Source organism: Argiope bruennichi, chromosome 8, assembly GCF_947563725.1.
Source record: "Argiope bruennichi chromosome 8, qqArgBrue1.1, whole genome shotgun sequence".
Lineage (NCBI taxonomy): Eukaryota > Metazoa > Arthropoda > Arachnida > Araneae > Araneidae > Argiope > Argiope bruennichi.
In genome coordinates, this window is record NC_079158.1 from 63,389,667 (window position 1) to 63,406,038 (window position 16,372).

General features: G+C 28.9%; 1 protein-coding gene across 1 annotated transcript in view; it reads left to right on the forward strand.

The window, feature by feature from the left end:
* The window catches only part of LOC129981114 (cytochrome P450 3A8-like), a 43,459-nt gene extending 32,538 nt beyond the window's left edge, over positions 1-10,921 (forward strand). Inside the window, exons 11-14 of the mRNA XM_056091791.1 lie at positions 4,257-4,345; positions 5,766-5,909; positions 7,261-7,423; positions 10,667-10,921. Of these exons, the coding sequence (XP_055947766.1) occupies positions 4,257-4,345; positions 5,766-5,909; positions 7,261-7,423; positions 10,667-10,783 (513 nt within the window). The 3' untranslated portion in view covers positions 10,784-10,921. The remainder of the gene's footprint in view (positions 1-4,256; positions 4,346-5,765; positions 5,910-7,260; positions 7,424-10,666) is intronic.
* Positions 10,922-16,372: the final 5,451 nt, after the last annotated feature.

Here is a 16,372-nt window from a genome sequence, read left to right on the forward strand (position 1 = left end):
CCTCTCAAATCCCATCATCTAAAGGAGTTGGTGTATAAAAGACAAACTAGCTTCAGTGGCGGATTTTAATAATATGAGGCCACAGGTCCTGAAATATTTTGAGGTCCCTCCTCGGCGAATTTTATTGACGACAAGAAAGTATCATGGATAAATTTATTTGAGCTTCCAACTTTGTCTTCATGCTTATTTTGTGATATCGTTATATAATTAAAAGGCAATTCTTAACGCATTTATTGCTTCTATTTCTAATTTGTACAGAGAATATATCTTTTATCGACACAATTTATATACTATGTCATTTTTTTAATGTTTGTACACCAACGAATTTTGTATTTTGTTAGAAATATATATATAATTAAAAGCAATCGTCAAGGAGTTCTTTAATGACTTTTATTCTTCATAATTTCTAGGAAATAAAGTTTCAGAAAAAAGTTTGCAATCGCAATGGCTTAATTCCGCGAGAAAAATAAGAGCTTGTGCAGCTGTAAAATAACAAATACAGTGAAATCAGAGCACGATCGATTAAGAAATTATTACATTATATATCTTTGCTCAATGCATATGTATATAATCGAACAGATAAAAATAAGATATAATTCTTTACTACCTTTCATTTTTATTTTTTAAGCTACCATTTGTTAACAAAAATAAAGTAAAAGAATAAAATGACAGTAATTTCCTTCGATCTTTGCGTCCTTCTAAATCGGATCGACATATGAATGTGTAAGCATTCGAATTTTATATGAAATAGGAGCAAAAATTAAAAAAATATTCTTAATAAATATATCATTTTTGTTTTTCTTTATTTAATTTCCAAAAAATGGAAACTTATTCAATTTAATCAACGAGAATGGTCTCCTCCAGACTTTCTAGTATACTCTCTATTAAAGATGTCCCCACCCCCTTTCTTAAAAAATTGTGGTCTTGGGCAAGGCCGTAAACGTGACAAATGCTCAAATTTTTATTTTCAAACGCCCTCTCCTGAGAATTTTATGCTTTATAGTATAATGAAGAAACTGAACTGTCCTTTTTTGGTCCTGCGTTGTGCCAAACTCTTATTTTCAACAGATTGAAAAAAAATTAACACAGAATTACAGTTTTAATATCAAGTCCAAACACCAAATTATATTCATCGAAGTCGTTGCTATCGCGTTTAATGCATTCAGAAGTACAGGCCAACAGATGGTCAATTCTTTGAAAGATTTAATTCTAAATCCAATAAGTATTTACACTCTAGATGCTTATTTTGTGCACTAAATTTTATTCATAAAGCTATTTACGTTTTGTAGTTTTCTTGTTCACTTGTTCTCGGACAAGTAGATAAATAAATTTTAACAGACATAATTCCCAAACTGCCTTTTGCGAATTCAGGCAGTCTGAGATGTTGCGATTTGTCTAAATGGTGAGTTCGAATTTTTTTTGACGATGAAAATATTTTCTCTTGAAGTACTTAGTTATAAGAGAAAATAAAAATGGGCTTGAGTTCATAAACTGCTAAATGTTTAATGAATTATAATTTTATTTTAAATAGAGGACTACTAAGGGAAAATTTTATATTTTTTCTCTTCGAGCTAAAATAAACATTGTTAACTTCCTATAACCCGAAGACGGAATAGCATGTTCTACATTTTAGCGTATTTTCAGATAAAAAAAAATAAAGCAAATAAACATTTTTAAAAGAAAGTTATAGAAATATTAATGCCAAATAAATAAAATTAAATTTTAGAGAGTTGTAGAAAAGCGCATATTGAATTAGACTAAATTTATACTTTTGATAGGTAATAAAAGAAATGAAAAAAAAATGAGGGTAAAATTTTGCTAACATAAGAAAATATATTGCAAAATATCACTTTTCTTGCTTTTAATTGGGATAACTAGTGAATAATTTTTTGATAATACCATTTTAAATAAATAAGTAAGACGGTTAGTTGACTTACACTATTCCGCAAATAATTCTATTTTAAAACAGAAAACGATTTATCTCGATTTTTATAGCAAATTAGTTTTACCTAGATTTAAATTTGGAGAAAACTAAGCAAAAAGCAATTAAAGAATTTCTTTTACTTAAATATTAAATTACCATTTGTAACTTATTGCTTTTAGATTTCTTCGTCTAATTAAAAAAATGTGCGATATTATACTCACTAATTTAAGTGATTTGACGTTAAACGAACGAACGAAATGGAAGTACCCGGTTCTGAAAGGGAAGTGCCTGGTTTGAGCAATGACACTTTTGGGAAAAAAAAAAAAAAAAAAAAAAGAGAAGACAGAATCTCCTTAATACCGGCAATTCTGATTCTAGCAGAAGAAGAAGGGGAAAAAAAGGGGGGGGACTATAGCAGCAGAATTCGATAGTTAATGTAAATTATTTCTATTCAAAATTAATCCCGTTCAGTTAAACAAAAGACTAATCGATATTCTTTTTATATTAATAGTTTAAAAAATAATAGCCGACTTCGGTGGCAGCGGTTCGCGCACAATACAAATAGTAGTAATTTAGTTATATGAACTATATTTTACCATTAAAAAATTAAAAATACTTTAAAGCATTCCTGTACAATAAACATAAACGCCATAATCGGTGGGCTGCATTATAGTCTTATTTTTCAATAACTTTCGAAATGGGAGTAGAGGAAGAAAAGCATCAATTATAAATTATCTATCATAATCTTTCATGTGAAATAAAAATCTGCGAAATCGAGCCAATAGCTGAGGCTTGGCGACTGGTTAATTTTCCCCCTTATTATTTTAGATAGATTGTTGATTTAATAATATAGTTTACTTGTCACATTTATATCTTAGAAACTTCTTGAATACGGCTTTCGAAATTATTTATGATCGTTTTTTTTACTATTTCCATCAGTATTCCAAAATTTTGCGACTCGTATCGAAGGGGAGACTGTGAACAGTTAAATCTGCCATCGTCTCAGCATTATCATATTCGTCAAAATAGATTTTGAGGCCCTTATAGATTTCAAGGTACGAAGCGACCGCCTCCACCGCCTGTGCGGTAAACCGCCACTGCCTAGCTTATCTGATAGTTACTAAGTAAATGTATGCTCGGACATTTTTTGAGAATTTTCCAAAAATCTCCATATTTCTTAAACTTATCTACGTGAAAGTATCTAACTGATATAGCAGGAGCTTTGAATATTAAATCGATCATATTTAAAAAGAGAGAGGAAATTTCGCAGTGATATTCGGCATCTCGGGTATCAGCCGTGGTTTCGTGAATTGGTTCTTTTCAGTACTGATGGAGTTAAACCACCGGAAAGAATTCAACCAAATTTTTCACATTTAGAATTTAATACAAGAAAAAGGATATTATTAACTTTTCAACAAGCAAATGCTTGATAGAAATATTCAATTCATTAGAAATTAACTTTGGTCGGATTTAGACAATTTGCAGTCCTAGGTAATGAATATTAAGGGGTTACTTTTTTTAATAAATGAACAAATTAAAGACACGTTTCAATATAATTTTAATTTAATCAGCATTTTAAATATTTATATTAGATTAAATTTAAATGTTAATAATTTTGAAAAAAGGCACATTTTTTAATTAATTAATTGTGATTTTATACATACACATTGCCTATATGTTTGCACACAATTATATTTGAGAAGAAGCTTGGCTTTTATAAATATTATAATATCTAAATGAGTGCAATAAAATGATGAGTAACTTGATCACTACGACAGTGTTATTATCCTAATATTTTATAATTCATTCAATAATTTTTTTACAAACTTATTCATTTGACAACTAGGCAAATAACATTTTTTTAATGGATCTACCTGAAACTCTCCTCAGAATAGTGGCTCTAGGCAGTTGTCTATCTAACAAATATGTCACTAAATTAACTTTTTTTTTTTTTTTGATTCGCGGAATGATTTTGGGGCAAATTATTCCATATTTTTATACCATATTAAAATTCGAAATGTTACCGTTTCATTGAATAAATGCAGATAATTTTGAAACAAGGAAGATTGAGAGTACTCTGTTAGGCAGTAGTGAAACTTTTAACTATTTCACAGCATCTTTGTTTAACATTTGCTTCATTTTTCAAAAACATTTTACTGACTTCTTTTTTTGGTTTTAAATGAATCTCAAAGTAAAGAAGGCTTGTTTGATAGAAAGAGAAATTATGACATACAATTTTCTTCTTTAGCTTAGAGTTATGACTGGAAAGTATTACTGCCATGGTGAAATTTGAATTGAGAATAATTTTCTAATTGAATACTGTTCTTTTTAGGGTGAGCTAAATTATGAAATTGTACACAGTATGAAATATCTTGACTGTGTTGTGTCAGAATCATTACGACTGTCCCCTCCTGTTCCCAGGTAGGATGTTATTTCCTTTGCTAAAATTTTTAATGATTTTTATTAAATAAGGCTTAAATGAACAAATTATTCATCAGAACTCTTATTTTTTATATAGTCACTATTTATTCTAACTAGCAAATAAACCTAAGTATTTACGTTTGAATTGGACGACAGAATGATTTGATTTATGTAAAACAAAAATTCTTAAGTATAGGAACAATATCTCTTTAATTGCTTATACTAGAACTATTAAAGTTAATAACTCTCAATGTGAAATCCTTTAATTTCACATAATATGTCCAAATGAGGCTCACTTTCAAGCTATGCATATGCAAGCGCATGAGAAGTTATAGATTTAATAGCTTTTGCGATACGCTGCTTTAAACTGTGTGACGTTTTCATAACTCTACATGAAAAAATGTTCAGAAATTTAATTTCGAAAACCGTATGATATGACTGCTAGGTGAAATTTTTTTCATTAAATCATCTTCAAGCTACACATAGAGCCATCTATTGGATTATGAGAAAAAACTTTATGATCAACCTTAGTAATAAATACCATCGAAGAAACGCCATTATTCTTAATTATTCTTTTACATAATTTTGTAAAGTGTTATATATATATAAGCATTATTTTATGTGAAGCAGAATGCAGTTTTGAAGACAGTGAAAAGACTTTCTATTTCGTGACGTCGTTTTATTTCATTTTGAAGAAGCAGGCATATGTACACGCGATGAGCGACGAGCAACACACACAACACAGAAAAAGAATGAGGAAAAAGCTCTTGGATATTTTATCCCTGGTCTTATATAACCTGAGATTTTGATAGGAAAAATATTTCTTCATAGCGATAATATATAATGAGATTCCTATAGGGATTTTCGTAACATGCGTCGAAGAAGTAGGAGAAACACAGGGAGATTTTAAAAAAAAGAATTTGTCTCGTCAGCGGTATTTTGTCTCTTCACGCGGAGTGTGGGAAAGTTAGGTTTTTAGCCGATTCAGCAATTTTACTTAGCTTCTCTTGAATTAATTAAGTAGAGACAGTGGAATTGGATCAAGAAATAAGGGAATATTTTAGAATAAAGTTACTATGGGCTAAATTAAGATAAAATCTTGGAAATTAATTAAATTGAAATTAAAGTTTAAAATATCATTAAATATATATATTTACACAGTATCATATAATAGCTACACTCTTTGTTTGATTAGGAATCGTACAATTTTATATAGTGTTGCACGATATTATATGACATTTAAATAGCCATGAATATTTAAAAATAACAATTCCTGATGAATAAGATTTATATTTTTTAAATTTGATCTGATATGCAAATATCAAGCACTTTTTTGCAAATTTTACCCTATTTTGCTTATGTTTCCTTGCCATCCTTATTACCATTTTGCTCATGTTTTTATCCTTGCTTCTCATTGCAGATTGGAGAGAATCGTAACAACTGATTACACACTTGGTGATACTGGCATCGTTTTAACAAAGGGGATGACACTCACGGTCCCTATAGCTGCCATGCACAGAGATCCTAAATACTTTCCTGACCCGCTGAAATTCAACCCAGACAGGTAAATGATTATCTTTAAATTTAAAATAAATGAAAACTTACTACTGAAAAAACATTAGTAGTAATTCCTTGACCAGTATAAAAGCAAAATAGAGTTATTAATCAATAATTGAGCACAAGAGGCTACAGATTGCAAATTTCTTATTCAAAATTCTTCTTGATGTAAATCAAAACAACGAATTTGAGTCTATTCTAATTTGTTAAGGATATTTTTCTATAAAAATTATATTCTACTTATTACTTTTATACCGATTTTCGTTATCGTTGAAATACTACCATACATTCTAACTTATCTCACGTGCAATCGAATTCAGAATTTATAATAATGAATTCAAAATATAATGCAAGCCTTTGAAGAACAAATGAATGCTAAAATTTATTCCCGAAAAATTTAATATGCAAATGAAAATCAACAATTGATGAGCTTAGGAATTATATAAACAAATATAATTCGAACAATAGCGTAATTAGAGTTAGAATTTGCAATATTAAGTATTAGCCACCTTAGACGATCGACTGATTAACCGGGAATATTAATAATTTTTAATTTCAATCAAATTCCTCATTATTTCTCTCTTCAATTAATCGCTTATGTATTAGGCAATACCTTTGCGTAATGCTTCATAGATCCCCCATTAAAATATTTTTCAGCCTCAAATTGTGATACATGTGAAGTCGTGTTGTTTAATAAATTTATGCTTACTATGTTCATTATATACATGAACCTTGCTTATTGAGAAAATTTCATGGTCATGCCATAAGTAACGTAGCTGTCCTATTAATCTATCTCCAAATTAAACATCGCAGCTCTGCAGTCTTAATAAAACCGGTGCTGGTTTTCACCCATTGCCTTTAATTTGCCTTTGATATCACTAATCAGATTTTAAAATTGTTGTTATAAATGTGCATTATTTTATGAACATGTGCATTATAGTTTATTTTAGTTCACTGATATTCAGGAATACATTACAATTGTTAAAAAAATTATTTACCTTAATGTAGTGCTAAGAATAGTAAGCAACTTTATAGACTATTGCTTGCGATTTTTTATATATTCTTTTCAATGAAAGAAACTGAGCAAATAAATTTAAAATAGTTTTTAATAATGAATATACAAAACAAAAACATTTTCCTATGTAAGCATGCAAAAAAATCATAGCATTTTAAAATGAATTTTTCCTGGTTAACAGAATGAAATTCGAAGTCAAAATCGACTTCTAAATCTGCGAAATCCGACAATTGAGACTTTAGATTATTAATATTCAATTGAGCAATTATTGCTCTTGCTATAAATTTAAAAAGTATATTATTTTTGAATATCTGCTAATATTTCTGAAATGTCTTTTCGCCAGATTCAGCCCTGAAGAAAAGGACAAGCATATACCATACACCTATCTACCTTTCGGCTGTGGACCCAGAAATTGCATTGGAGCAAAGCTTGCCCTTATAATGATTAAGATGTGTCTTGCCTATATTATTGCTAATTTCCGAATTAACCGGTGTTCGTTGACAAAGGTAAAATTTAATCTAAACATTGTTCATGTAAATATTTCAAAAAGGTTGCATTTTCAATTTTGGAATTTAATGGTTTTTTTCTTTCTTTTTTTTAATTTGTGCTGGAGTAATACTATTTACATTTAATGGTGTTAGGGTAGTATCCAATAAACGTTATTAATGCAATATTTTAAAAGATTCAACACTAATATATATTACTTTACAAAAATGGAGCTTTAAGAAATTATCCACTTCAGGTATTTACTACCTTCGATCAAGTGTGTATATCTTAGATCTCAAGAATATTACTGTTCGTGCCACAAACACAAGAGAATTCGATGCAAGAAGGACTTTTAATTATATTTTTATTTGGTTACATGAATAGATAATGTGTAAGTAGGCTGCGGTGGCCTAGTGGTAAAGTCTGGGCTTCGGAATCTTAGGGTTTCAGGTTTGAAACCCGATTCCACCGAATAACTGTCATGTAAGCGTGTTCTGGTGCACGTTAAATCCGTCGGGGTCGAACGTCCTCGCTCTGGTGTGGTGAGAAGTTTGGATGGGGGAGGGCAGCTCAGGTGTCGTCCTTGTCATCAGCATTACGAGGTCCGATCCAAATAGATCTCGTGTTGTTTTAAAACGGGACGTTAATATAACTAAACTAAACTAAGATCTCAAGAATATTGCTTTTCATGCCGGAAACACAAGAAAATTTGGAACAAAGAGGACTTTTGATGATGCTTTGATATGATTTCATGAATTCATAATACACAAATGCCTATTTCATTTACATTGTTTTGATGTTCACTGCATAATCAGGAATTTCACATTGTTCTACAATTATTTAAACAGATGTTTGCAATATCAAAGTCGAATTTTCTACAGTCTCAGTAGCTGAGAGGCGTCTGCATACAAGTCGGTTAGAGTGCTTTATTTTTCCTGTTGCAACAAAACGCATATTATATATAAATACGTAAAAATGTAAATTCTGTTAGTTATAAATTGAACAATATGGCAAGTATAACTGCCATATTGTTATGATTCCAATATGTTTCATTACATTCACTTAGTTATTAGAATATTTATAAACACAGAATGTCAATTTAAATAATATTGTGCACAAAAGTGAATACAGACGATAAAAAATAAAAACATTTTCAAAAAGTAATTGAAGGAAAAACGATTAACCTAAAACAGATCATAAATATTAAAAATGTGTTAAAATGTGAAATTAAATTGTCCAGTTTATTAAAAGTAGGACCTCATAATAAACACCGCCTATGGCCGCAAAATATCTAAATCCGACATTGTGTAGCACGGTAAATAATTTCATGATTAAAATACTTTAGCTATAATTTATGATGACATATGATAAGTTGAAATGTAAATCTGCAATTTTCCTTCTCTTTCATTTAGCATACATAAACATATATTCCTAAAATCAGTAAGTAATGAAGATTTTTTTAGTAATATCATACATATGGCGAATAGCTTGTCCATCAGATTCTTGTCAAGCCAGAATGCTTCTGAAACGTAATTAGAAATTTTTTCCATAAAATTCTTAAATTCCATTGTGAATGAATTCGTTATTCATCATGGAGTGCATGTTATGATAATCAATAAAAAATATTATGCGTGTTCTCTGAACCATCTCCAACTTTTGCTGTGAATCCTTTACAGAATGCATGCTACTATATCATATAATATTCATTATTCCAGTACTCTAAACTATTCATAATCAACTTCACTTTCATTTCTAGACGTGAATTATTCTCGAAGAGCATATAGTGAGCGCACATAATAGGCATCATGTATGTTTTCTAAATCGAGCAGTGGCTCAAATGAAGATAAATGCTTGAATTATGATATCCCGAAAGCACTGATTCGCGGATTCTTCAATATTAGTAAACAAAATCAATACAGAAGATGATTTTGATTAGAAGAATTCATAAAAATTCTATAAATAAATGCTTCGAATTTTATTTTTTCTGGTAATTCCTTCGATTTATAATGTTACGGATTTCCCTCTATCACTATCAATCCGTCAGGTTCGTTTACTTGTGTGTATTTAGTGGTTGTGTATGGTATGAAGATAACACAACACAATGATCAGTCCTTTCAGTAGACGAACACACAACACATTTATTGACACTACGACACACAGGACAACACAAAGACGACAACTATATACAGCATAGAGAAGACAATTTATTTTCAGCCGAGACGTGCACACAGCAGCACACAACAAGACTCTACTGCAGACAGTAGCGCACAGCTTAGTTCAGCATTAGCTTGACTCCGTCGCTGCTCTGCTAATCTCTGGAAGACCCGTTGTTTACCGTCGATTCCGACTACCACTCCGACAGCTGCACACTGTCTCCTTTTATAGGTCTCAGGAGGCGGGACTAGAAGCCTCTGAACCAATCAGGAACTTTCGAGGCGTATCTCGGTTCCTAATGGACAGATCGGGAAAATTCTCGATGTTTCGGGTATAATATATTTTGGCGCCAAAGTCGCCAAGCTCTGGGACCTCCAACGCGACACCCGGACTCCGTTCAATACAGATACAGACTGTAAAACAGTCTTTCTGATTATGGAACCAACTATGCTGGAAAGCAGCATCACAGATTCATACCAATAATTTCATTTGAATTGGTTTGCTGCATGTTGAGCCATGAAACAGTTTTTCATTCTTAGATGGTTTAGTGTAATATCTTTATTACCGAAGTAGAATTTCAAATGAAAAAAAAAAAAAACATTCAGAAAATTGTGCTCTGAATCATTGAATAACAAAGAATGAGATATATCTGTGCTGTGTCGAATCGTATTAAATAGATATCAATTAATCTAAAGTTTAAAAATATTCAGATTTCATTCTTATACTGTGAAAAAAAAATAGACTGTGTCACATTGTTCAATATATAGAATGCATTGAATAATAATATAAAGAAAAGATTACATTTTTTTTTAAATATATCAAATAATTCTAAATTTAAAAAAAAATGGAACAAAAAAATCTAGGATGTTTTTGTTTGTTTTTTTAATCATGCAAACTTTTTACTGTCGTCTTTATCAATTGTTTCTTATTATAAATATTTGCACTAATTAAAGAGGTTTAGTCACTAAAAAACAGATTTAGGATAAATACCGATTTTAAATATTTATGTTAGAGAATTTGTTCCAACATACTTTTGCTACAATAAGAGGGGAAAAAAATCTTTTTAAAAGTATCTTCTTCTGTGTAATATAATTTTTGTTTGTTTACAGGACAAATTGAACTTCTTGGTCACCCTAGCTCCTATTACGCAAGTCAAAGAAATAATGGTTGAATTAGAAAGAAGGAATGACTCTCCAATGGCCAAGATATTCAATGGAACGCCTTAATAATTAAAAAAATGCTGGATGTTTTGTTCAATGTATTGTTAATCATTGAACAAAACAATTTTTCATGATAATTATTTTCTTTTAATATTTTTAATTTCATTCAAATGTCATTCTTATTAAAACTTCAATCATTGCATCTTTTCCTTTTTCAAAATATTTATTAGCGTCACGGCACATATAATTGAAATAAATTTTTGAAATATTTATTTCACTAATTTCAAAAGGTGACTAATCGAATTTTATCTAATGCAAGAGTAATGATTTGCACCCTTTCTTATAAATAAAAATTATGATTCTGAATCATAAAAAAATATTATCATTACACAACAAATTTTTAGTTTGCTTATAATATTAATCAAAAGTTATTAATATGTTCATAAATTTCATTACATATTTCATTTAATGTTCTTATTTTTGCATTGAAATGTCGGAATATTTTCTTTTTTTTTATTAAAGCGCTATTAAATTCGAGTTTTTAATCATTCAATCAACACAGGAACTCGTTTGCCCTACTTTGTTGAGATCAAGAATATAAACAAGCAATGATGGTTTTTTGTTTGTTGTTAACTATAAAATATCAGCATTCTAACTTTAGAAAATGTTCATTCATTTTTCAAAATACTAATTATATGGTGATGGATTATTAAAAGAATTAAAATAGCGTGTATTTCAAAGTATAATGAGATCCATTCATTACAATCGATGAAACTGCCAACGGATCGTGTGAAATGATTTCATTTCAAATTTAACATTAAAAAGATACATTTAAATATCAGGTAACTTTTCTTTCCCTTCTATAACGCATGTTTATACTATACATTAAGAAAAGACATTATATATAGAGAGAAAGATAAAGAGATTGTTTGCATTATTCCACAATAAGTGCTGAAAAAAAATATATAAGAATATTATGCTGCTAATGTGCAATGTAATTAATTATATCACAAAATTATGAATCTCGTACATTTAGCATAAAAGTATCAATTTCTTAACAATTTCCATTAAAATGTTTGAAATGATCTGAAAATTTATCAGTCAAAGAAAATTTCAAATGTTTATTTGTAAATCTTCAAACTTAGATTTTGTAAAATTTCTTATCAAGATCTATAATTTCAGTTTCCCAGTAATGTCAAAGTAAATAATAAATTTAATAAAAGCAGTTTTTAAAACTATGCTTAAATTAAAGTAATAAAAGGTAGAATTTTTTTTTTCATAATTTATTTTACTACTTTTTTTATCTTTCCTTTTAATTCATTATTACAAATATTTTAAAGTTTTGAAATCATTTTTTCCCATCAAGCTCATTTTCAATTAGCTTCATATACATGGAATCAATTAAATACTGAAAATATAAAAATGAATATTTTTATCAGTTTTTAAATTCCATATTTACAAACGCAATCATGTTAAATGAAAAATAAATATTTAAATAAAAATATTTAAATAAATAATAATAATAATGCATATTTTCAAAAAGTATTAAAAAGAGTGAAACAATTTCTTCTAGTCCCATACAGATTTATAATCTCATACAAATTCTCCACCTTTTGCTCTGAAAATTTATGATTTTGAATCTTTAAAATTTCCGGTCATAAATTTTCAAAACAATCTGTATAGGGCTAGTAGAAATTCTTTTATGCCTATTAATCCTTTTCAAAAATTGATATATATTTCATTTAAATAATTATTTTCTCCTTTTTAGTCTGGTTTGTGTGAAATTCTACAATCGATTTTAAATTAATTTCCCAGTGAGCTACACTCTATGACCACATTTTTACCGATCTTATAAAAGAACTAAATATCAAATTGTCATCCGATTCTGAACTATGTTTAAAATTTCAAATCTCTAACACATTGGGAAGTTGGATATTATTAGATGAATTTAAAATTTGTACCGAACAGACAGACTAGAATGCGAGTTTATAAAAACGCGCGATATAATGAGCATTGACGTATCATATGAAAACAACTATAGGAAATTATATTTCTGATTTATATCGTGAACTATTTAAAAATAGAATGTGAAAGAGAATCTGTTATTATTTTTAAGTTTACCGTGGTTATGAAATTTAATGGAAAATACTTTCTTTCTATTTAAACATATGTAGACAATTATAAAATGTTAATATTCATTTACTCGTCTCGTCGCTCTTTTTCCATTCATTTTTTGAAGAAAATGAGTGATCAGTAGATATTTAATAAAAAGAAATCACACAACTGCGCAAGAAAAAAAAGGGCCTATAATTTATATGAATGAATAATCGTATTCTAGAGTTATAGACTATCAGGTGATTGGAAACTGGTGTTTTGACTTCCGATTGCAATAGCGCACTATTTTCGTGCAAATAAATTTGAAGTGATAGCTACTGCCTCAGAATTGACTTTAACTTTCCTTTTCTAACTAACCCAAAGCATTGTTTATGTACTATCTTTCGACGAAAATATATTCTATTTCAGGGATTTCGAATATAAACTAAACTAGATATAAAATATTTTCAATATGAAATAATTTATAATGATTCTATCCAAGATTTCGTCTCGAAAAGTTGAAAAATGGACCCTCATAAAAAGAGAAATGATTGAATATTATGAGATATGAGAAGAAAATGCTATCTAAGACTCAGAATCGCACTTTATAATGAGTAAGCAAATAGTTCAATTTAATAGTTGAAAGCCAAGAACTCACTTTAAACAGAATATTCAATCTCCTACACAACTCATCTTTCTCTGACATTTAAGTTACCTACTTCAGCTGTAGAATCTGCAAGTATGGCTTTTATCTGTCTCTCAGAAATTATTAACCACCAAAATAAATTTTAATTTGATCAAATCCGTACATTCATTTGACTACCATCAATCCGACTTACGAGAAAGGGATTTTTGTTCTGCTTCGTTTACTATTAACGATCAAAATATAATTCTTTGTAAAGCTTGAGCAAACTACACAGTCAACGGCGAAAATTATTTTTAAAGCAAATCAATTATTTATTTATATTCCACACAGCACAAACATTAATTTTAAAAGGTTGAATATTTATATTCAATTAATATAAAATTTAGAATCATTTTGGATCCGTCAATCATTCTCTTACGCTAAGCGACTATTCTCTTCTCTCTCTATATGTGTGTGTGTAATTAAATAGGAAGTCGAATTCTTCTCTATTCCAACAGACGTCGCTAGTCGTTTCAATACTCGATGAAAAGTCAATCCTTTATGATTCGAGATAAGTTGCTTCCTTCTTCTCCACAATCTCCATTTCTTGTTTTTTAAAAAATTGAAACCATCATTTTCAGATCTCCTTCTTAGTATCACATTTTTTAATTCCTCGGTGCCAATTTTCTGATTTTGTTCCATACTTGACATTAAAACAACATTAAATCATTATTAATAATCAAATTTCATTTATGATTTGTAATATGAATATAGACCACTCTGTAGATTCTTTACTAACCTTTAAATCTGCAGGCAATTCATATCAGAGACGGTTTTAATAGAAGAGAATAATCCCACCCACCCCCTTAGGCGAGAAATTGAGAATTACTATGCCGGCAAAGCTCTTCACCACTTTGAAACGGTTGTGGATACATGAGCATTAACGAATATTAATAATTTAAAATCGATTTTAAAATTTATGTATTGTAAACGACCAAAATATCCAAGAAATGGTTTAAGTAGGCAGAGTGATTACATTTAGCAAAATAGTCGACAAGCTGACAAGTCAATCAGAGGTCGCATTTAACCGATAACTTTTGATCGGCCAACTAAATCCTCAATGCAATGAATGTCGATGACGTTAAGTCCGCAGATTTTCAGATATCTATGTCATTCAGTCTTATAATTTGCACTATATTTGGCAGAATAACCGACAAGGTATCAAGTGATGCATTTCTTACGACTGTTCTTTGTCTTTCAACAAAGATATCATCATGATTTATGAAAAATTAAGTTTCCATTTTCATTCATTATTTCGATCACAAGTAGGTGTAATTGTTAGGAAAATAATAATATTTTTATTATACATGAATATGAGAGTCATTTTCCCCGATTCAGAATTCACTGAATAGTTCAGAAAAGAATCGTCATATCAATGGGCGATGAATCTGAAAGTATTTCTAATTTATCATGCTTATTTCATTATAATAATCTTCTTACAAAAATGGCATTAATAATTAGAATTAATTTAATAAAAAAATGCAACTCTTGACAATGACAATACTCTTTTTCCAAAATACATGCTAAGAAGAGCTGCTTTGTTGTAGCCAAATTAAATGAATTCACTATAAATGACTTGAATAAATAAATTTTACTGTTGTAAATTAATTTTATTTAACAGTAAAATATCTGCTTTTAGAGATTTAATTTATTAGGCTACAATTATCTCATTAATGATATATTACTAACTGCAATTGACGACAAAAAATGAATACATGTGATATTGTATCTTTTTAGCTACACTAAAAGAGCTTATTAGAGTTTTATTTAGAAATTTTAGCATGCGTTAAACTTGTTAAATAAATCAGTATTAAATTTTTCACATTCTACATTCAATATAGTAACTATACAATCAAAGGATGCTTTTTTTAATTTTATTTAATTTTTCTTTCAATTATTCATTAAGTCAAAAAAATTATAAATAACATTTACATAAACAAATGCTTCTAAATTTTGAATAGACTATGGATAAAGGTATCTTAATAAAACGACGATTAAAAACTTTCTTCATATATAAAGCATTAAAGAAAAAAAATCATTTTTATGGAAGGGAGAGGGGTGTATTAATTCGCAATAGTCCCGAGGTAAAAAAAAAAAAAAAACTCTCAACGGTAAAACACTTGCCTAAAAATAAAAAGAGAAACTAAAATTCAAGGTCTAATTGTTTTTGACTAAACTACATGGGTTTATAATTCTAAACATATGCATATAAATAAGTACAGGTTGAATCTATCATTTAAGAAATTCATTTTTCATATGGATATTTTTCCTATTTTACAAAGAATTGTATAAAAGAATAAGTATATATATATATATATATATACTTACAAAATATTTTCTTACGCCTTCTTAATAAAATAACAACATCGTATCTTTTCCACGTTCTAAATTGTTCATGTCCGAAAAATAGTAAATTTTTGATCGCTCATGCGAGCTTATCAAAGACGTAGAACACATTTGTTGTTATAATCCTTGCTTTAAACTTTTTTCGGGGTAGAGGACTACGCTAAAAAATCAAATTTTTATCAAAAATGTGGAATTTTTTTATTACTTATTCTGGATTTCTGGAAAGTTTCTTTTATGAAAACGTTTGATTTAATTTTTACATTTATTTTGTATAACCTCTATTGTAAGAATATACATTCATTCATTTAACATAATACCATCTGGGGCAATAGATAAAAAGCTGAATGCATTCTTTTTCCGAGAATGGTTTGACACTGATGATGCTAAGAAAAACATATGAACGTGAAGTATTCCGAATTAGTACAACAAAATTAGTAAAATAAATAAATAAATATTAAAAATAAAAAACGGGGTTTTCTCTTGCGTCGATAGTTTCTTATGCATTAATACTTTTTATATTATTATATACT